Source organism: Mobula birostris, unplaced genomic scaffold, assembly GCF_030028105.1.
Source record: "Mobula birostris isolate sMobBir1 unplaced genomic scaffold, sMobBir1.hap1 scaffold_1633, whole genome shotgun sequence".
NCBI lineage: Eukaryota > Metazoa > Chordata > Chondrichthyes > Myliobatiformes > Myliobatidae > Mobula > Mobula birostris.
The window spans coordinates 48044-69266 of NW_027274675.1; the positions used below are offsets into that span (position 1 = coordinate 48044).

At 45.4% G+C, this 21223-nt stretch overlaps 1 protein-coding gene across 3 annotated transcripts in view; it reads left to right on the forward strand.

Annotated features, from left to right (window-relative positions):
* Positions 1-359: 359 nt before the first annotated feature.
* Positions 360-21223, forward strand: part of LOC140192545 (uncharacterized) — a 38813-nt gene continuing 17949 nt past the window's right edge. The window contains exons 1-2 of one of the 3 annotated variants that reach the window (XM_072250108.1): positions 360-444; positions 16302-17939. In XM_072250108.1, coding sequence (XP_072106209.1) covers positions 16709-17512 — 804 coding nt within the window. In that variant the 5' untranslated portion in view covers positions 360-444; positions 16302-16708 and the 3' untranslated portion in view covers positions 17513-17939. Of the gene's footprint in view, positions 445-6785; positions 6806-16301; positions 17940-21223 lie in introns of those variants that run through there. The other 2 variants (XM_072250109.1, XR_011884328.1) reach the window with 2 other exon arrangements.

A 21223-nucleotide genomic window follows, 5' to 3' on the forward strand; every position in this document is an offset into this window, starting at 1 on the left:
CCGCTGTCCCTCCCGCCTCCGGCCACCGGCGGCGCTGCATGGACCTCCGGCCACCGGCGGCGCTGCATGGACCTCCGGCCACCGGCGGCGCTGCATGAACCTCCGGCCACCGGCGGCGCTGCATGGACCTCCGGCCACCGGCGGCGCTGCATGAACCTCCGGCTACTGGTGGCGCTGCATGAACCTCCGGCCGCCGGCGGCGCTGCATGAACCTCCGGCCACCGGCGGCGCTGCATGAACCTCCGGCTACTGGTGGCGCTGCATGGACCTCCGGCCACCGGCGGCGCTGCATGAACCTCCGGCTACTGGTGGCGCTGCATGGACCTCCGGCCGCCGGCGGCGCTGCATGAACCTCCGTCCACGGGTGGTGCTGCGGCGAATATCCTGCTGAACGTCGGTCCGGTGCCCAGCACAGTTGTCGCCGGCGGTTCTGCTATCGGGGAGGTGAGTAATGGAGTTTGTGTAAATCGGGGGTTTGCTGCAGTTGGAAAGGGCCGGGACCGAGTTCTGCCGGACGGCTGCAGGCTCCGGGCTCTCCGGTCCCGCAGCCCCGGTTTTAGCTTTGCGCCCGAGCCCGGGCTGTGGGATCAGTCAGTTGTGGTTCCCAGGCTGGGAGGGGGTTTGGGGTGAAGGGGATCTGTCTGTGTGTGGGTAGAGGTTACGGGTGGACTGTGGGTGTGGGGTGAGTGGTCGGAAAGATGTGGGACCCTAGGCCTGAAAGGGGGCGGTTGTTAGAAAGTGGGATGTCCTTTCAGCAGGGGTGCAGTGCTAATTGTTTTAGGTGCCGGAGCTGACAAAATGCTTGCCATTTCCTAGATCCTCTCCGTATATATGTCACACCCAGTTTGTGTACCTGCTGATTTCATGTACTGGGCAACCTCCTTGCCCCAATCGAGTAATGAACAGGTAAACAAATTGAGTGTGGTATATTATCACAGTCAATTGACGTGAAATTTGTTGACTTAGCAACAGGAGTTCAATGCAATACATATTCTGGCATAGATAAGAAATAAATTAAAACATAATAAATAAAAAAGTAAATCATTATGCATAATGAATAGATTGTTAATAATGTGGAAAAACAGAAATGATGTATATTAAAAAGCGATGTAGTGTCCAAAGCTTTCAATGTCCATTCAGGAATCAGATGGCAGAGGGGAAGAAGCTGTTCCTGAATCGCTGAGTGTGTGCCTTCAGGCTTCTGTGTCTCCTACCTGATGGTAACAGTGAGAAAAGGGCAGGCCCTGGGTGGTGGAGGTCCTTTATAATGGATGCTGCCTTTATGAGACACCGTTTTCGTAAGATGTCCTGGATACTTTGTAGGCTGGTACCCAAGATGGAGCTGACTAGATTTACAACCTTCTGCAGCTTCTCACGGTCCTGTGCAGTAGCCCCTGCATACCAGACAGTGATGCAGCCTGTCCGAATGCTCCCCACAGTGCAGCTATAGAGGATTTTGAGCTTGTTTGTTGTCATGCCAAATCGCTTCAAACTCCTAATAAAGTACAGCTGCTGTCTTACCTTCTTTATGACTACATCGATATGCTGGGACAACCAACAGGAATTCTGCAGATGCTGGGAATTCAAGCAACACACATCAAAGTTGCTGATGAATGCAGCAGGCCAGGCAGCATTTCTAGGAAGAGGTACAGTCGACGTTCCAGGCCGAGTCCTGACGAAGGGTCTCGGCCTGAAACGTCGACTGTACCTCTTCCTAGAGATGCTGCCTGGTCTGCTGCGTTCACCAGCAACTTCAATATGCTGGGACCAGGTTAGATCCTCAGGGATCTTGATGCCCAGGAATTTAAAGCTACTCACTCTCTCCACTTATGATCACTCTATGATGATTGGTACGTGTTCCCTCGTCTTACTCTTCCTGAAGTCCACAATCAGCTCTTTCGTCTTACTGACATTGAGTGCCAGGTTGTTGCTGTGGCACCATTCCACTGGCTGGCATATCTCACTCCTGTACGCCCCCTCGTCACCACCTGAGATTCAACCAACAATGGTTGTATTGTCAGTAAATTTCTCAATGGTGTTTGAGCTGTGCCCAGCTACACAGTCATGTGTATACAGAGAGTAGAGCGGTGGGCTAAGCACACACCCCTGAGGTGCGCCAGTGTTGATCGTCAGCGAAGAGGATATGTTATTACCAATCTGCACAGACTGTGTTCTTCTGGTTAGGAAGATGAGAATGCAATAACAGAGGTCCAGGTTCTGCAACTTCTCAATTAGGATTGTGGGAGTGATGGTATTAAATGCGGAGCTGTAGTCGATGAACAGCAGCCTGACGTAGATGCTTGTGTTGTCCAGGTGGTCTAAAACTGTGTGAAGAGCTGTGGGGATTGTGTCTGCCGTTGACCTATTGTGACGATAGGCAAATTGCAGTGGGTTCAGGTCCTTGCTGAGGCGGGAGTTCATTTCAGTCATAACCAACCTCCCAAAGCATTTCATCACTGTCGATGTAAGTGCTACCGGGCAATAGTCCTTAAGGCAGCCCACATTCTTCTTCTTTGGCGCTGGTATAATGGTAAACCAAGATGAAAGAAATATATCAATTCCAGAGCTACACAGAAATATAGTGATAGTTAAAACATGAACAATAGTATAGCCTATCAGTACATTTCAGTGTGTAACTGGTACAATAAAACATATAATAATTTAATAATATGACTAAGTATTACACGGTTGCACTCACTAATTATCATAAAATATAATTATCAAGCGAGTAAAGAAAAAGACAGTAATCATGTATTTTACCAATTTAAAAATAATTACCTACTTACCAAACACCACCAATGAGAAGTTTCACAATAATTTCCACAAAGGGTCAGGTGTAATATGTGTTCGTGGGTCTGAAGCAACTCTTGTCCTGGTATCATCTGCTGATCTGATCTGTGGTACTGCAGCCATGTTGTGACATACGGCTCAGATTCCACTGAACTAGAGGAGGTCTGTGTAGTTTAACAAACATAAGTGATGATACATGATCTATGAGAGTCCTTGAGTGTGTTGTTGTTATTATCAAGTTGTTGTGACTGAATCCTCTCTCACACTCAGCAGTACTGATAGGAATAACTTGTGAACAGCTCAGTAAGGGGCATAAATCTTGGGGGATGCGGAGTCCACGATCCTCCACGTAATCTCCGAAGGCATTTATTGCAGAGGAAGAAGAAGGCTTAGACCTCTTACGGAAAGATGATATTGCAGCTTCTCCATAATTCTCCATCAGGCAGAAGGTACCGAAGCATCCGGGCTCACACGACAAGACTGCATAACAGTTTCTTCCCCCAAGCCATCAGACTCCTCAATACCCAGAGTCTAGATTGACATTCACATCATTTATTATTATATTGTAATTTGTCCGCTACTGTGCCTATTGTCTTGTTTATAAATTATTGTACTGCCCTGCACTGTTTTTGCACACTTTATGTTGTCCTGTGCAGGGCTGTAGTCTAGTGCAGTTTTTTAATGTTGTTTTATGTAGTCTTGGGTAGCCTTTGCTGTCTCACATAGTCCAGTGTAGTTTTGTGTTGTTTTATGTAGCACCAGGGTCCTGGAGAAACGTCGTCTCGTTTTTACTCTGTACTGTACCAGCAGTTTATGGTCGAAATGAGAATAAAATACAACTTGACTTGAAAAAAAAATTAAGCGGTATTTCAGCCGGCCAGTTATCTTTATCAAGGACACACATTTCATTTGGCTGGGAATTAATACATACTTTGAGGTTTGGAAGTTTGAGAACCTTTCAAGGATGTTGCCGTGAACATAAGGTGCTGCAGATTGTTTATAAGACGAGCAAGAAATTGTCGATAGTTAATGGAGACAATTTTGTTGTTGCTTGTTAAGGTAATTTCTCCAAACTTCCCCTTTTCAACTGCCTCTTGAGCTTCTAGAGTTTTTGTACCAGGTTGGTCTTTCAGTCCATGCAGTGATCTTCTGATCCATTGGGTCAGTTTGTCTGCATAAACAGTCGTAGTAGTGTGTTTCTGTAAACACTCTGACAGTAAACCAAGTTCATGCAACGTGTCATACGTTAGAGCTCAGTCCAATAGAAACTGTCCTGAAGAATCTTTTCAACAGACCTTCATAGGTTTTTCTCTCACTCCCAGATCCTGTTTCATTCTTCATTGCTTTTTCAAAATGAAAACACAGTGCTTCATAATTTTGTCACACTGCTGAAACTGTTCGAAATGAGCTAGCCACGCACCTGGTGCCCAGAACACGGCCTATTTTGCAAATTTGTTGTTCTAGTTGAGAGGCACATTCAGACAGTTCCTTTTGATTTAGAGATGATCTACTGTAAACAGAATATAATTTGTCCATAAGTAATTGAAAATGATTTATTCTATGAACTTCTCTCACTGAATCACCTACTGCAAGTTCTAATCTGTTATTAAGACCGTGCCAATTTGTCACATCAGGGTAATGTTCCTTGAGAATTGTAGTAACACCAGATTTGACAGCAGGCATTACGTTCGCCCGATCACCAGCAAATGCTACAAGGTTCTGTTTCAAGTAAGAGTCATCAAACCCATGGTTCATGAGACAATTCAAAAGATGCTTAACAATAGTTGCAGATTTCTGATCAGGCAGTTCAATTAGATCTGAAAACATAAAATGGGGATCACCTTCCTTATCACGTTTCAAATAAACTATTTCGGTGGTCTTAATGCTCAGGCTTGTTGATTGATCAATGAGAACCAAAAATTTGCCATTTTTTCTGCTTGATATGCTAGCAAATTTTGTTTTTCATATTAATGGCCACTGTTGACGTCAGAAGCTTACAGACACCATAGCCAAATACTCAGTTTTACACAATTCCTGACATTTAATCCAAGAAAACATTCCCAGTCTTAGGTCAGTTAGGATCAGTATTTTAAGAATGTGAAATATCAGAATAATAGTAGAGGGTGTAAAAGAGGTTTACCAGGATATTGTCTAGATTAGAGGACATCAGCTATAACGAGAGGTTGGACAAACTTGTGTTGTTTTCTCCAGAGCGGCGCAGGCTGGGGTGAGACTGGATGGACATTTATAAGATTACGAGAGGAGTGGACAGAAGATATATTTTTCCTGGGGGTTGAAATGTCTAACATATTTAAGGTGAGAGGAGATGTGAGCAGCAAGTTTGTTTCTTTCCACAGAGTAGTGGGTAGCTGGAGTGCTCTGCCTGGGGTGATGGGAGACCCCACCAGTCATGTGATCCCATTTGCCCCTGGCATTTAACCGCAGATATAACAAGATCTTCGCACATGCTCACAGTCTCCGAGTGAGCGGTGTTTTCCTTTACGCTCAGTGATGAAGTGGGTCGTCTGCAGGATCAGGAAAGTATCCTCGCCTCCTGGGTTGGGGTGCAGGGGGGTCGGATCACTGTCTGCGGGCCGAAGATATCACTTTCCCCATCGGTGAGTATTGAGACCGATCCCGAGCGGGGAGATCTGATGTTGGCTGTGAGCCCTGAACTGAGGGCCGATTGCTCATTTAGTACCCAGTTATTCTGGGCTCGTCAAAAAATGTGTGGACTTCACTTAATCTGCATTGAACGATCCAAACCAGGAGCCCAGGCTGTCTATTTCCGCACAATTGAAGTGGGAGTCTCGCCAACAGCTCAGGTGAGGCTGTGTGCCGCAGCTGTGCCCCACCCTCTGCTTTGTGATGCAAGATCATGTGGTGTGTGCTGAAAGTCCCCGGATGGGTGGTAATTCTTTCTCCATGTTGTGTTGGGGAAATCTGATGTTGGCCACTGAGTCCCATTAACTTCCCCCAACTTGCCTCGCTTCCTGAGGCTCCTCACATTTGTCCTGAAGCTTTATGGCTGTCGTGTCTTCTCCCTGACTGGGGTGGGTGAGAAAGGAGAACATCCCAGGTTTTGGAGATCTTTGATTTCACTGCCTGCTTTACTGAGGGACGGTGAAGTCTAGGGGGGAGAATGATTTCTGTGGTGTGCTGATCTGTATCCAAAGTTCTCTACTGTTCCTCGCAGTCACGGAAAGAGTAGTTGCCATACAAATGCGTGAAGTGTCCGGATGGAAACTTTCTATGATGTGTTGATAAAAATTTGGTGAGGGTCAAAGGGCATATGCCAAAATTCTTATTGTTTCCTCTAACTTTGTCATTTTAGGATCTTTTATTCAGGAGTATGTGTGATTAATTCAGTATCTGTGTATTGCTGGAGGATCATCAGTGATTGTCCTTGATCCCTTCTCCCACCTGGTTCCATCTGCTCATTCCTGCCCATCTTGTTCATCCTCTGTCCAGTCTCCGAACCCCCTCCGAGATTTGATTAGTGATGATGATCTTGGCAGCTCGGTTGGTCGAATGTATGAGACAGTACACCGTTAAATGCAAAAGCCCTGAACAGTGTTGATGATCAGAGGGATCTTAGACTCCAAGCTCATCGCTCCCTGAAAGAGACTGCACAGATTGATTGGGTGGATAAGAAGGCAAATGACGCGGTTGTCTTTATTAGTTGAAGCACTGAGTTGAAAAGTCGGGAAGTTGTGTTGCAGGTTTATGGAACTCCAGTTTGACCACATCTGGAGTGTTTCATACAGTTCTGGTCGCCCCCACTCTCGGAAGGATGTTGGGGCTTTGGAGAGGGCGCAGAAGAGGTTTACCAGGATACTGCCTGGATTAGAGGGCATGAGCTGAAACGAGAGGTTGAACAAACTTATGTTGTTTTCTCTGGAGCGGAGCAGGCTGGGCTGAGACTGGATGGACGTTTATAAGATTACGAGAGGAATAGATAGAGCAGACAGACGATATGTTTTTCCTGGGGGTTGAAATGTCTAATACATTTAAGGTAAGAGGAGATGTGAGCGACAACTTTATTTCTTTGCACGGAGTGGTGGGTAGCTGGAGTTCGAGCAGCTGGACATTGGTTGTGGGGAAATCCCGGATTGCACCACCCAGTGTGAAATGTGGGGATGATGTGTGAGACTCTCAGGGTCAGTGAGTGGCAGATTCAGCTGTGTGACTCTGTGAGGTTGGGTCCTGGGATATCACAGCAGAAGGGAGGGGGGAAAAGAGGAGAGTGGTAGTGATAGGGCACTCAATAGTTAGAGGTACAGATAGGAGGTTCTGTGGTCGGGACAGAGAATCCAGGATGGTTTGTTGCCTCCTGGGTACCAGGGTCAAGGATGTCTCTGATCGATTGCATGACATTCTGAAGTGGGAGGGTGACCAGCCAGATGTCGTGGTGCACATCGGTACCCATGACATAGCAAGGAAGAGTGAGGAGGTCCTGGAGAGTGAGTATAGAGAGCTTGGTAGGAAGTTGAAAAGCAGGACCTCGAGGGTGGTAATCTCAGGATTGCTACCTGTGCTAGGTGCCAGTGAGGGTAGGAATAGGATGCTCTGGAGGAGGAACAAGTGGCTGAGGAACTGGTGTAGGGGGCAGGGTTTCAGATTTCAGGATCATTGGGACCTCTTCTGGGGCAGGTGGGACCTGTACAAGAGAGACGGGTTACACCTGAACTACAGGGGGACCAATATCCTTTCAGGGAGGTTTGTTAGTGCTATTGGGGAGGCTTTAAACTAGATTTGCAGGGGGATGGGGAAGCTTTAAACTAGATTTGCTGGGGGATGGGAACCAGAGTGCCAGAGCTGACAGTGAGGCTGGGGTGAAAATATATGATGTTAAAAGTTCAAGCAAAGCCGCAAATAGAAAGGTTGTGAGTGGTGGTAAAAATCTTCTGAGGTGTATATATTTCAATGCTAGGAGTATTGTGGGGAAGGCAGATGAGTTGAGGACGTGGATTGACACATGGAATTATGATGTTGTAGCAATTAGTGAAACTTGGCTACAGGAGGGGCAGGACTGGCAGCTTACTATTCCAGGGTTCCAATGTTTCAGATGTGATCGAGGCAGAGGAATGAAAGGTGGGGGAGTAGCATTGCTCGTTAGGGAAAATATTACAGTAGTGCTCAGGCAGGACAGATTAGAGGGCTTGTCTACTGAGTCCTTATAAGTGGAGCTGAGAAACAGGAAAGGTATGGCCACATTAGTGGGGTTGTATTATAGACCACCCAATAGTCAGCGAGAATTAGAGGAGTAAATCTGCAGAGAGATAGCAGGCAACTGCAGGAAACATAAAGTTGTGGTGGTAGGGGATTTTAATTTCCACATATTGATTGGGACTCCAATACTGTTAGGGGTCTAGGTGGAGTAGAGTTTGTAAAATGTGTCCAGGAAAGTTTTCTAAATCAATATAAAGGTACCAACTAGAGGGGATGCAATATTAGATCTCCTGCTAGGAAACGAGTTAGGACAAGTGACGGAAGTGTGTGTAGGGGAACACTCTGGTTCCAGTGATCATAACACCATTAGTTTCAACTTGATCATGAATAAAGATAGATCTGGTCCTAGGGTTGAGGTTCTGAGCTGGAAGAAGGCCAAATTTGGAAGAAATGAGAAAGGATCTAAAAAGCGTGGATTGGGACAGGTTGTTCTCTGGCAAGGATGTGATCGGTAAGTGGGAAGCCTTCAAAGGAGAAATTTTGAGAGTGCAGAGCTTGTATGTTCCTGTCAGGGTTAAAGGCAAAGTGAATAGGAATAAGGAACTTTCGTTCTCAAGGGATATTGCAACTCTGATAAAGAAGGAGAGAGACTTGTATGACGTGTAGGAAACAGGGAGTAAATAAGGTGCTTGAGGATTATAAAAAGTGCAAGAAAATACTTAAGAAGGAAATCAGAAGGGCTAAGAGAAGACATGAGGTTGCCTTGGCAGTCAAAGTGAAGGATAATCCAAAGAGCTTTTACAGGTATATTAAGAGTAAAAGGATTATAAGGGATAAAATTGGTCCTCTTAAAGATCAGAGTGGTCGGCTATGTGCGGAACCAAAAAAAAGGGGGAGATCTTAATTAGGTTTTTTGCGTCTGTATTTACTAAGGAAACTGGCATGAAGTCTATGGAATTAAGGGAAATAAGTAGGGAGATCATGGAAACTGTACAGATTGAAAAGGAGCAGGTGCTCGCTATCTTGAGGCAAATTAAAGTGGATAAATCCCCAGGACCTGACAGGGTATTCCTTCGGACCTTGAAGGAGACTAGTGTTGAAATTGCAGGGGCCCTGGCAGATATATTTAAAACGTCAGTGTCTACAGGTGAGGTGCCGGAGGATTGGAGAATGGCTCGTGTTGTTCCATTGTTTAAAAAAGGATCGAAAAATAATCCAGGAAATTATAGGCCAGTTAGTTTGACGTCGGTAGTGGGTAAGTTATTGGAGGGAGTACTAAGATACAGAATCTACAAGCATTTGGATAGACAGGGACTTATTAGGGAGAGTCAACATGGCTTTGTGCGTGGTAGGTCATGTTTGACCAATCTATTGGAGTTTTTCAAGGAGGTTACCAGGAAAGTGGATGAAGGGAAGGCAGTCGATGTTGTCTACATGGACTTCAGTAAGGCCTTTGACAAGGTCCCACATGGGAGGTTAGTTAGGAAAATTCAGTCGCTACGTATACATGGAGAGGTGGTAAATTGGATTAGACATTGGCTCGATGGAAGAAGCCAGAGAGTGGTGGTAGAGAATTGCTTCTCAGCGTGGAGGCCTGTGACTAGTGGTGTGCCACAGGGATCAGTGCTGGGTCCATTGTTATTTGTCATCTATACCAATGATCTGGATGGTAATGTGGTAAATTGGATCAGCAAATTTGTTGATGATACAAAGATTGGAGGTGTAGTGGACAGTGAGGAAGGTTTTCAAAGCTTGCAGAGGGATTTGGACCGGCTGAAAAATGGCAGATGGAGTTTAATACTGACAAGTGTGAGGTATTGCACGTTGGAAGGACAAACCTAGGTCGAACATACAGGGTTCATGGTAAGGCACTGAGGAGTGCAGTGGAACAGAGGGATCTGGGAATATAGATACAAAATTCCCTAAAACTGGCGTCACAGGTAGATAGGGTCGTAAAGAGAGCTTTTGGTACATTGGCCTTTATTAATCGAAGTATTGAGTATAAGAGCTGGAATGTTATGATGAGGTTGTGTAAGGCATTGGTGAGGCCGAATCTGGAGTATTGTGTTCAGTTTTGGTCACCAAATTACAGGAAGGATATAAATAAGGTCAAAAGAGTGCAGAGAAGGTTTACAAGGATGTTGCCGGGACTTGAGAAACTCAGTTACAGAGAAAGGTTGAATAGGTTAGGACTATATTCTCTGGAGCGTAGAAGAATGAGGGGAGATTTGATAGAGGTATATAAAATTATGATGGGTATAGATAGAGTGAATGCAAACAGGCTTTTTCCACTGAGGCGAGGGGAGAAAAAAACCAGAGGACATGGGTGAAGGCTGAGGGGGGAAAAGTTTAAAGGGAACATTAGGGGGGGGCTTCTTCACACAGAGAGTAGTGGGAGTATGGAATGAGCTGCCAGGAGAGGTGGTAAATGCGGGTTCTTTTTTAACATTTAAGAATAAATTGGACAGATACATGGATGGGAGTTGTATGGAGGGATATGGTCCGTGTGCAGGTCAGTGGGACTAGGCAGAAAATGCTTCGGCACAGCCAAGAAGGGCCAAAGGCCCTGTTTCTGTGCTGTAGTTTTTCTATGGTTTCTATGTTTACAGGTTGCTGGAGAGCCCTTTCCAAGGCTTGAATAATCTGGTCTGACTGTTCATTCTCATTATGATGTTCCGTCTGTAAATCCTGATAGGTTTTGTATCTCAATTCTGCCTTCCATTTCCACCCCTCATCAGCTGACAGAATCATACAGCAGAGACCGAATAAATCTTGTGGGGTCACATTATACATTTGTATAGTACTGCGGACATAACTCAGTAAACTGTGCTGGTTTTTCTTTTCTGTCTGGGGCTGGAGTTATATTTCTTGAGACTTCCAGGGTGCATACACAGGAATCACTGAAGGCTTTCCCTCCTCCGTTGCTAGTGGATTAGGCAGCTTTCGGGTAGGCAATAGTCTTTGTGGAGCCATTAACTCTGGGGTTTTATTGGATTCTTCCCTCCAACTCGGAATAATCCTTTGTATTCCCTTTCTGGATCTCAGGGTATAGAGACCTCCCCTCCCCTGTCGCCGCTGTCTTACCCGAGCGGCCACTGTATCTGAGTACCCCGAGGATTGGGGTTCAGGGGCACTGGGTGCACTTGGCCCCAGGTACGGTGGGTGCCCACTCCTCATTACGGTCACTGTCCTCAGACAGGGTCAGTATGCCAGACATGGGTTCGGGACCCCTTGTTTCCCTATCAGTTCCAACTTTAGACTGACGTTCCTGCCCTTCTCCTATCATGGCCAGCCTTGGTTTGCTTACATTGTTTTTTCTGCTCTCGTTTTCGGTGCCCATCCACCCAGTCACGCTCCGCTTTTTAGTGTCTCCCAACCTTTGGCGTTCCTTCTGCAGTACGTACCTCTATCCCTTTGTCACATGCATTATTCCTCCAACTTCCACTTTACATCTGCCTTTTCCTTCCATTCCCTTTTCAACAGTTTCCACTTCTTTCCACAGTTCTTTTTCCATATCGAATTTACTGCTTGTTCTCATGAGGTAATATCCCAGGTTCCCCCCCCCCCCCCCCCCCCCAGTGGCCACATTTTGTCCCCAATTTCTTATTCAGCTCTGCACTCAACATTTGCAAATCCTTTTCCTTGTCTGGAAAACTCACACATACTGTGTAGGGCTGCTCCCGGCCCACTCCTATCAATCGACTGCAGTGGATCCATGTTCTCCAAGTAATTTACCCGGCACAAAGCTCAATTAACAATCAGAGAAATTTACCCAGTACCACCTCCTGCCCACTTAATAAATTTACCCGGCTGGCACCTCCTGCTCAACTGATAAATTTACCCGGCACGTCTGCCTCCTGCCCACTTAGTAAAATTTACCCAGTACCGCCTCCTGTCCACTTAATAAAACTTTGCCTACCTTCTACAAGTCTTCCAATAGATCCTTTCCCGATCCCGTCAAGGTATGAAATCAGCCTTGGGCGAGGAACCGTACCTCCAGAGGAACTGACGAAGAGTGAGACAAGGTAAAATACCTATTGGGCGCCCGATCGGTGTCTGCAGTCCCAGAGTGGTCCAGCCACTTACTCAGTACGTCTGCTTGGCACTCCCTATATTGGGATCCTGTTTGTGACGCCAAATGTTAAAGCTGAATCTGAATAAAACTTGGAAGACCAGCTTCTTATCATCACCACAGTTTATTGTGCATTTTCCTGCAGGGGCTTGAGTCCCAGTTGTCAAAGGGAAGGCACGTAAGTACTGCCACCATCTGACAAGTGGACTGACTTAGTCAGGTTACAGCCGTATATTTATACATAGTAAGCCCCATACATTACTCTTGCAAGGTGTTATTTGAACTGGTACGCCCACAAATCTGTTGGTGCAAAACATAATTACTTTGATAAGAGAGTTTGCTAAATCAAGGTTTTAATTACAGGTGGATATACAGTCCAGTCTTTATCAGTTATTTCCTTTGCAAGGCCCTGCCTTAGTTACAGACAGATGTTCATTCCTGTCCTTATCGGCGAGTTCTCCTCCCTTTACTCAAATGAAGGTACAATGTAGAGTGTTATCGGCTCACATTGTGTCTCACTGCATGCTGCAGAGCAATGGTAATGAGCTCGTCTTAGGTGACCGCTCAAGGCAGAGTTTACTTCAGTTCAAAAATTCCTATTCAGTCCCAATTATTCTTTTAGCCAGAGGCTACGTAGTTTCAAAATGATTTTTTTTATATATCCTCAATTCCTCAGGAGGGTTCAGGGGAAATATTTATGTCCAGTATAGAAACTGGTGTTACCTGTGTGTATTGTGGCAATGCAAAAGTTGCTGGAGAATTTACAAGTGGGAAGAAGTGGAGTGATATTTGAAAATCTGACTTTTTAAAGCGTAATTTAGCAAGCAAACCACATGTGGACAATATGCAAAAGCTCTGGTGAGAAAATCCTTCATTACCCATTACAGGCCTGCTACATAGGTTGTGTGAGAGTGCAGATTAACTTCATCGCACCCAGAGGAGATCAAAGTTCTAAATGACAGTGATTTGCAAGCTGTTAAAATGAATACCTCTCTTTATAAAATTCACTGTGCACATGTTGTCACTGGGTAAAAGAAATGCACAGTACAAGATTTATGTGCACACTGGTCATTACAAATTAGACGGGGCATTGGTGGGGAGACCTCCCGTGTCCCTGATGCCCTCACCAACAAGATGTGCATCCAGCTGCAGCTTGTAACCCTGCACTTTAAGGACCTGGAACTTGAAATGGATGAATTCTGGATCATCCAGGAGTTGGAGGGGGTGATAGATATGAACATGAAGAAAGGTGAGTTACACTCAAGGTGCAGGACACAGGAAACTGGGTGAGAGTCAAGAAGGGGAATGAGGTTCAATAGCCATCGCAGAGTACTCTTGTTGCTATCCCATACAACAGCAGGTAAACCACTTTAGAAACTGTTACGGGGGATTACCTGGCAGAGCAAAGTCAAAGGGGTGATAGGGGATTTGTTAGTTAGGGGAACAGAACAAGAGGGGACTAATATGCTTGTGCTAGTGTGGGGGGAGGGGGTGATGTGGTTAAAACAGGTTGTAGGGGAAATGAGAGCCAGAATGACAGAACAGATAGTGGAGAGGGTGACTTGATTGACTTTATTACATACATCCTTCATATACGTGAGGAGTAGAAATTTTTACGTTACGTCTCCGTCAAAAATGTGCAATGTGTAAGTTATAGTTATTTATAGTAAATAGTTTGTTCATAGGACATTCAATATAACATAGAAATGCAATTTTATCAGCATGAATTAATCAGGCTTATGGCCTGGTGGAAGATGATGTCCTGGAGCCTGTTGATCCTTTTGCTGTGGTACCATTTCCTGGATGGTAGCAGCAGGAACAGTTTGTGGTTGTGGTGAATTCGGTCCCAATATCCTTTTGGGGCCTTTTTACGGAGCTATCTCTGTAAATGTCCTGAATAGTGGGAAATTCACATCTACAGATGCGCTATGCTGTCTGCACCACTCTGCAATTTCCTGCGATTAAGGGAAGTACAGTTCCCATACCAGGCAGTGATGCAGCCAGTCAGGATGCTCTCGATTGTGTCCCTGTAGAAAGTTCTTAGGATTTGGTGCCCCATCCCAAACGTCTTCAACTGTCTGATGTGAAAGAGGTGCTGCTGTGCTCTTTTCGCAACACAGCTGGTACGTACAGACCATGTGAGATCCTCGGTGATGTTTATGCGGAGGAGCTTAAAGCTGTTCACCCTCTCAACCCCAGATCTATTGATGTCAACAGGGGTTAGCCTGTCTCCATTCCTCCTGTCGTCCACAATCAGCTCCTTTGTTTTTGTGACAATGAGGGAGAGTTTGTTTTCTTGACACCAGTCAGATGTTGTTCAGACCTCAGATAGAGTCAGCAATCAAATGGCTGAGCATGGTGCGATGAATGTGCTGAGCTGAGTATATCACAATGCATGAAGCACCGTAGGAAAGCCAGATGAGCTCAGGACAGGGAATTATGATATTGTAGCCATTATTGGGACTTGGTTGCACCCAACATTCAGAGGGATTTAGAGGAACAAATTTGTAGAGAGATTGCAGACGATGCCAAGAAACAAAGGTTGATTCAGTAACTGATTTTAACTTTCTATATTTTGACTGGGACTCCCATACTGTAAAAGGACTAGATGGGTTTGAGTTTGTCAAATGTGCCCTTAATCAGTACGTAGAATACCCGACGTAGAAGTGTGTAATAAGCTGTTAGAAAATGATCCAGGGCTGGTGACAGAAATTAGTGATCATAATTCCATAAGATTCAAAGTAAATATAGAAAAAGTGAGGTCTGGACCATGGGTTGAGATTCTAAATTGGAGAAAGGTCAATTTTGATGGTATCAGAAAGGATCTGACAAGTGTGGTTTGAGACGGGCTGTTTTCTGGCAAAGGAGTACTTGGCAAGTGGGAGGCCTTCAGAAGTGAAATTTTGAGGGTGTCAAGTTTGTATGAGCCTGCCAAAATAAAAGTTGAAAGGTAACTGGTGCAGGGAATCTTGTTTTTCAAGAGATATTGAGGCCCCGAATATTTTGTTCCTCTAAATGCCTCAGACTGTTGGGTGCTACCAAGACTCATTAAGGACTGCAATATCATAATTCCATGCCCTGAACTCATCATATTTTTTTTAATCATATTTTGTTGGTTTCTAAAAGATTCCCAATAGTTTTTGCTCTTTTGTTTGCCCTCTCTCTGACTTTCATGTTGGCTTTGGCTTCTCATTTCAGCCATGGTTGTGTCCTCCTGCCTTTCCAATGCTTCCACTTCTTTGGGATGTATCGATCATTTTGCTCCCGAATTGCTCCCAGAAACTCCAGCCATTGCTGCTCCATTGTCACTCCTACTTTTTTCCCTTCCAAACAAGTTTGGCCAGCTTCTTTGTCATAGAATCATGGAGAAGTTCAGTATGGAAACAGGCTATTTGGCCCATCTAGTCAATGCCGAAAAACATTTAAGCTGTCTAATGCAACCACTTGCACCGGGACCATTGTCCTCCATACCCCTACCATCCAGGCCCCCATCCAAACTTCTGTTAAATGGTGAAACTGAGCTCATATTCACCACTTGTGCTGGCATCTCATTCCACACTCTCACGACAATTCCAGTAAAGAGCTGTTCCAAATGTTCCCATTAAATTTTCCCCTTCCCCACTTACTCATGACCTCTGGTTGTCATCCCACCCAAACTCTGGAAAAAGCTGCTTGCATTTACCCTATCTATACCCTCATAATTTTGTATACTTCTAACAAATCCTCAAAGTAATGTGTTAATATCCTTTTTTAGGTGTATAAGATGATGAGGGGCATTGATCGTGTGGATAGTCAGAGGTTTTTTCCCAGGGCTGAAATGGCTAACACAAGGTAGCGTAGTTTTAAGGTGCTTGGAAACAGATACCGAGGGGATGTCAGGGGTAAGTTTTTTACCCAGAGAGTGGTGGATACATGGAATACACTGCCGGCTATTTGTGTGAGAGTGTTTCAGTTACTGTGGGGCCAGGCACCCATACAGCTCAGTGGGAACAGGGAATAATACCAATGGAGAGAGTCAAACTGAGCCAGGTCACAGATTGGAGATGGCAGAAATGCCCCATTCCTAATGAGACAGGAAGAGCATCAGAGTGCTTGATGGTCATTCGAGATATCAGCACTGTGTCCATTTAGAAGATGATTTCTCTCTCCAGCTTGGGTTGAACCTCACTGTAACAGTGTGATGCCAGATCACACCTTGACAACTCAAGTGATCTCATCTGAAATGTTGTCTTTCACCCATTGATGGATTTTCTAAATCTTTTTACAGGTTAAAAATGACCAGGAATTTGTCTACAGGAATCTTGAACACAACACGCCAGCTTTGCTGTCTCAGCCCAGATATTTAAGAAGTGGAGCAAGGGATTCACTCGATCATCCTTCCTGCTCAGACTGTGGGGAGGGATTCACTCAATCATCTGACTGACTGGCACGCTTGTCATTTTACACAGGGGAAGGGCCATTCATCTACTCAGACAGTGGGAATGGATTCACTCGGTCATCTCAACTGAAGGTACATCAGCAAGTTCACGCTGGACAAGGCCATTCCTCTGTTCTGCGTGTGAGAAGGGATTCAGTTGGTCATCCTGCCCATGGACACACCAGTCAGTTCACACTGGGCAGAGGCTGGTCATCTGCTGAATTTGTGGGGAAGGATTTGCTCAGTCATCTGACCTGATGGCTCACCAGCAAGTTCACACCGGGGAGCGGTCATTCACCTGTTCAGTCTGTGGGAAAGGATTCACTCGGTCATCCACCCTAATGGCACACCAGCGAGTTCACACCGGGGAGCGGCCATTCACCTGCTCAGACTGTGGGAAGGGATTCACTCGGTCATCTACACTGAAGGAACATCAGCGAGTTCACACTGGAGAGAGGCCGTTCATCTGCTCAGACTGTGGGAAGGGATTCACTCAGTCATCTACACTGAAGGAACATCAGCGAGTTCACACTGGAGAGAGGCCATTCACCTGCTCAGACTGTGGGAAGGGATTCACTTGCTCATCTAAACTGAAGGTACATCAGAGAGTTCACACTGGGGAGAGGCCATTCACCTGCTCAGACTGCGGGAAGGGATTCACTCAGTCAACCGACGTACTAGTACACCAGTCAGTTCACACTGGGGAGAGGCCGTTCACCTGCTCAGACTGCGGGAAGGGATTCACTCGGTCATCCGAACTACTGGTACACCAGTCAGGTCACACTGGGGAGAAGCCGTTCAACTGCTCAGTTTGTGGGAAGAGATTCAGTCGGTCATCCACTCTTCAGAGACACCAGCGAGCTCACACTGGGGAGAAGCTGTTCAACTGCTCAGTCTGTGGGAAAAGATTTGCTCAGTCATCCCACCTACTGAGTCATCAGCAAGTTCACACTGGGGAGAAACCGTTCACCTGCTCAGAATGTGGGAAGGGATTCACTCGGTCATCCCAACTACTGGCACACCAGTCAGTTCACATGGGAGCAGCCGTTCACCTGCTGTGAATGTGGGAAAGGATTCATGTAGTTATCTCATCTGCAGAGACACCAGTGAGTTTACACCGGGTGGAGGCCGTTCAGCTGTTCAGACATTGGGAAGAGATTCTCTCAGCCTTCTCAATCAAATGTGAATCATTGAGTTCACACTGGGAGAGACCGTTCACTTGCTGTGAATGTGGGAAGGGATTCAATTTGTAATCTAACCTTGTGACACACTACCGGGTTCACACTGGGGAGAAAGTTTCAGTGAACTGCATGCTGGATATTTATCCATCACCGTTGCTGAATGCAATTTCGAGAGTGTCGGTGCTGAACTCTGCAATTATTGCTGCTGCTCACCACACCCAGTTCTGCACCCTGGTCACTGGGCACGGGAAGAGTTTCTTCTGCTGCATATTCACCTTTATTGGGACTGGAGTTTAATATTCTGGATCTGGGACAAATAAATCAGTTCTATTTTAAACTCTGTCTCCGGTACTTAGTGAATTTATAACACACCTAATATAGAGTAAAGAGGCAACTCAGGCCGGCTGGACCCTGCCAGTGATTCTGTTCCATGACAGTCCTTTTGAATCCTCCCCTATTGTTCATCTCTCGCTCTCCCTGTGGTGATGGGTTCCAAACAGTCACGACTCTTTGGGTGAAGAGGTTTCCCTTGAATTTTCTGCAGACTGAAGAAGTCAAGTTGACTGCAATTCTATCTGACATGCTCTTCTCCCCTCAAATCTCTAGGCTGAGGAAGAATGACATTGGTAGTTAACCTCCTCATTCATGGCTGATTTCCACATTATGGGTCATGCTCTCTGCTTCTGAAGAGTTAACATAGAAAACCTACAGCAGAATACAGGCCCTTCGGCCCATAAAGTTCTGCTGAACATGTCCCTACCTCAGAAATTACTCGGGTTACCCATAGCCCTCTATTTTTCTGAGCTCCATGTACCAATCCAAAAGTCTCTTAAATTATCCTATCGTATCTGCCTCCCCCACTGTTGCCGGCAGCCAATTCCACCCACTCACCACTCTCTGTAGAAAACACTTACCCCTGACCTCTCTGCTGTACCTACTCCCCAGCACCTTACACCTGTGCCCTCTTGTGGCAGCCATTTCAGCCCTGGGAAAAAGCCTCTGACTATCCACACGATCAATGCCTCTCATCATCTTATACATCAGGTTACCTCTCATCCTCCGTCTCTCCAAGGAGAAAGGCCGAGTTCACTCAACCTATTCTCATAAGGCATGCTCCCCAATCCGGGCAACATCCTTGTAAATCTTCTCTGCACTCTTTCTATGGTTTCCACATCCTTCCTGTAGTGAGGCGACCAGAACTGAGCACAGTACTCCAAGTGGGTTCTGAATAGGGTCCTATATTTCTCCAACATTCCCTCCCGGCTCCTAACTTCAATCTCACAATTGATGAAGGCCAATACACGTTATACCTTCTTAACCACAGAGTCAACCTGCGCAGCTGCTTTGAGCGTCCTGTGGAGTTGGACCCCAAGATCCCTCTGATCCTCCACACTGCCAGGAGTCTTACATTAGTAGTACATTCTGCTCTCATATTTGACCTAACAAAATAAACCACTTCACACTTATCTGGGTTGAACTCCATTTGCCATTTCTCAGCCCAGTTTTGCATCCTATCAATGTCCTGCTGTAACCTCTGACAGCCCTCCACACTATCCACAACACCCCCAACTTTTGTGTCATCAGCAAACTTACTACTCCATCACTCCACTTCCTCATTTATAAAAATCACAAAGAGTAAGGGTCCCAAAACAGATCCCTGATGCACACCACTGGTCACCAATCTCCTGGTTGTTCCCAGCTGGGGATCAGCTATTCTGGATTTGGTGTTGGGCAATGAACCGATTTAGAGCATAAAAAAACAAAAGAACCTTGAGAGGCAAGCGATCTTAATATAATTGAATTCACCCTGATATTTGAGAAGGAGAAGCTAAAGAGAGATGTATCAGTATATCCATGGAATAAGGACAACTGCAGAGGCATGAGAGAGGAATTGGCCAAATTTAATTGGGGGAAAAAAAAACACTGGCAGGGATGATGGCCAAGCATCAATGGCTGTAATTACGGGAAGCAATTTGGAAGACACGGGATATATATGTTCCAAAAAGGAAGAGCTATTCTAAAGACAACATCATACGACCACATCTAATGAGAAGGCAAAGCCAAAGGGAGGGCAGATAACAGAGCAAAACCTGGTGGGAAGTTAGATGATTGGGAAGCTTTTCTATACCAACAAGAGGCAACTAAAAAAGTAATTAAGAAAGAAAAGATGGAATATGAAGCTAGCTAATTACACTAAAGATGATACCAAATGTTTCTTCAGATACATAAAGTGTAAAAGAGAGGCAAGAGTGAATATCAGACCAGAGGGAAACTATGCCTGGGGAGGGTGGGGTGGGTAGTAATGGGGAACAAGGAGATGGCGGGTGAACTGAATAAGTACTTCGTATCAATCCTCATTGTGGAAGCAACCAGTGGGATGGTGGAAGTCCAGATGTCTATGGTCAGAAGTGTGTGAGGTTGCCGTTACTCAAGAGAAAGTTCCTGGGAAACAGAAAGGTCTGAAGGTAAATAGATCACCTGGACCAGGTGGTGTACATACCAGAGTTTTGCAAGAGGTAGCCGAAGAGATTGTGGAGGTATTAGTAATGATGTTTCAAGAATCAATGAAGTCTGATATGGTTGCGGAAGACTCCAAATTTGGAAATGTCACTCTGCTATTCAAGAAGGGAGAGAGATAGAAGAACGTAAGTTTCAGGACAGTTAGTCTGACCTCATTGGTTGGGTAGATAGTAGTGTCGCTTGTTGGGGATGGGTTTTCAGGGCATTTTGAGGCACATAATAAAATCAGCCTTCAGCATGTTTGCCTCAAGGGAAAATCTTGCCTGAAAAGTGTGCTGAAATTCTTTGAATTTATTGAAGTGGTAATAAGTAAGATAGACAAAGGAGAATTGGTTGATGATGTGAACCTGCAGTTTCAGAAGGTCTTTGACAAGGTGCCAAACATGAGGCTGGTTAACAAGTTATGAGCCCATGATATACCTCATGGATATCTTGTAACTGTCTTATGACCATGATGTAATTCAGCATGTGATGATCATGATGTAATTTTCCCGCCGATGTTAGGTCATGTGATGACATGTTCTCACCAGGTATATAAAGAGAGACCTCTGGTGCGATGCAGTTAGTTTTTCCAGTTGAGTTTTAAGTTTAGTTTGTTATTTAATTTGTCAGATACTCTGTTATGCTGCGTATTCGCCTTATGGTGCAGTTTCGTTTTAAAGTGGAGTTCTACTTTCTATTGTTAGTAGTATTGGAGAGTGAAGACCTTACTAAAGTACAGGAACTGCCAGAGTTGGGTAAAGCTGATGTCGTTGGGCTGTATTAATAGAAATATAGAAAATGGGTGCAGGAGTAGGCCTTTTGGCCCTTCGAGCCTGCACTACCATTCAATACAATCATGGCTGATCATCCAACTCAGAACCCTATACCTGCCTTCTCTTCATACCCCCTGATCCCTTTAGCCACAAGGGCCTTATCTAACTCCCTCTTAAATATAGCCAATGAACTGGTCTCAACTGTTTCCTGTGGCAGAGAATTCTACAGATTCACCACTCTCTGTGTGAAGTAGTTTTTCCTCATCTCGGTCCCAAAAGGCTTCCCCTTTATCCTCAAACTGTGACCCCTCATTCT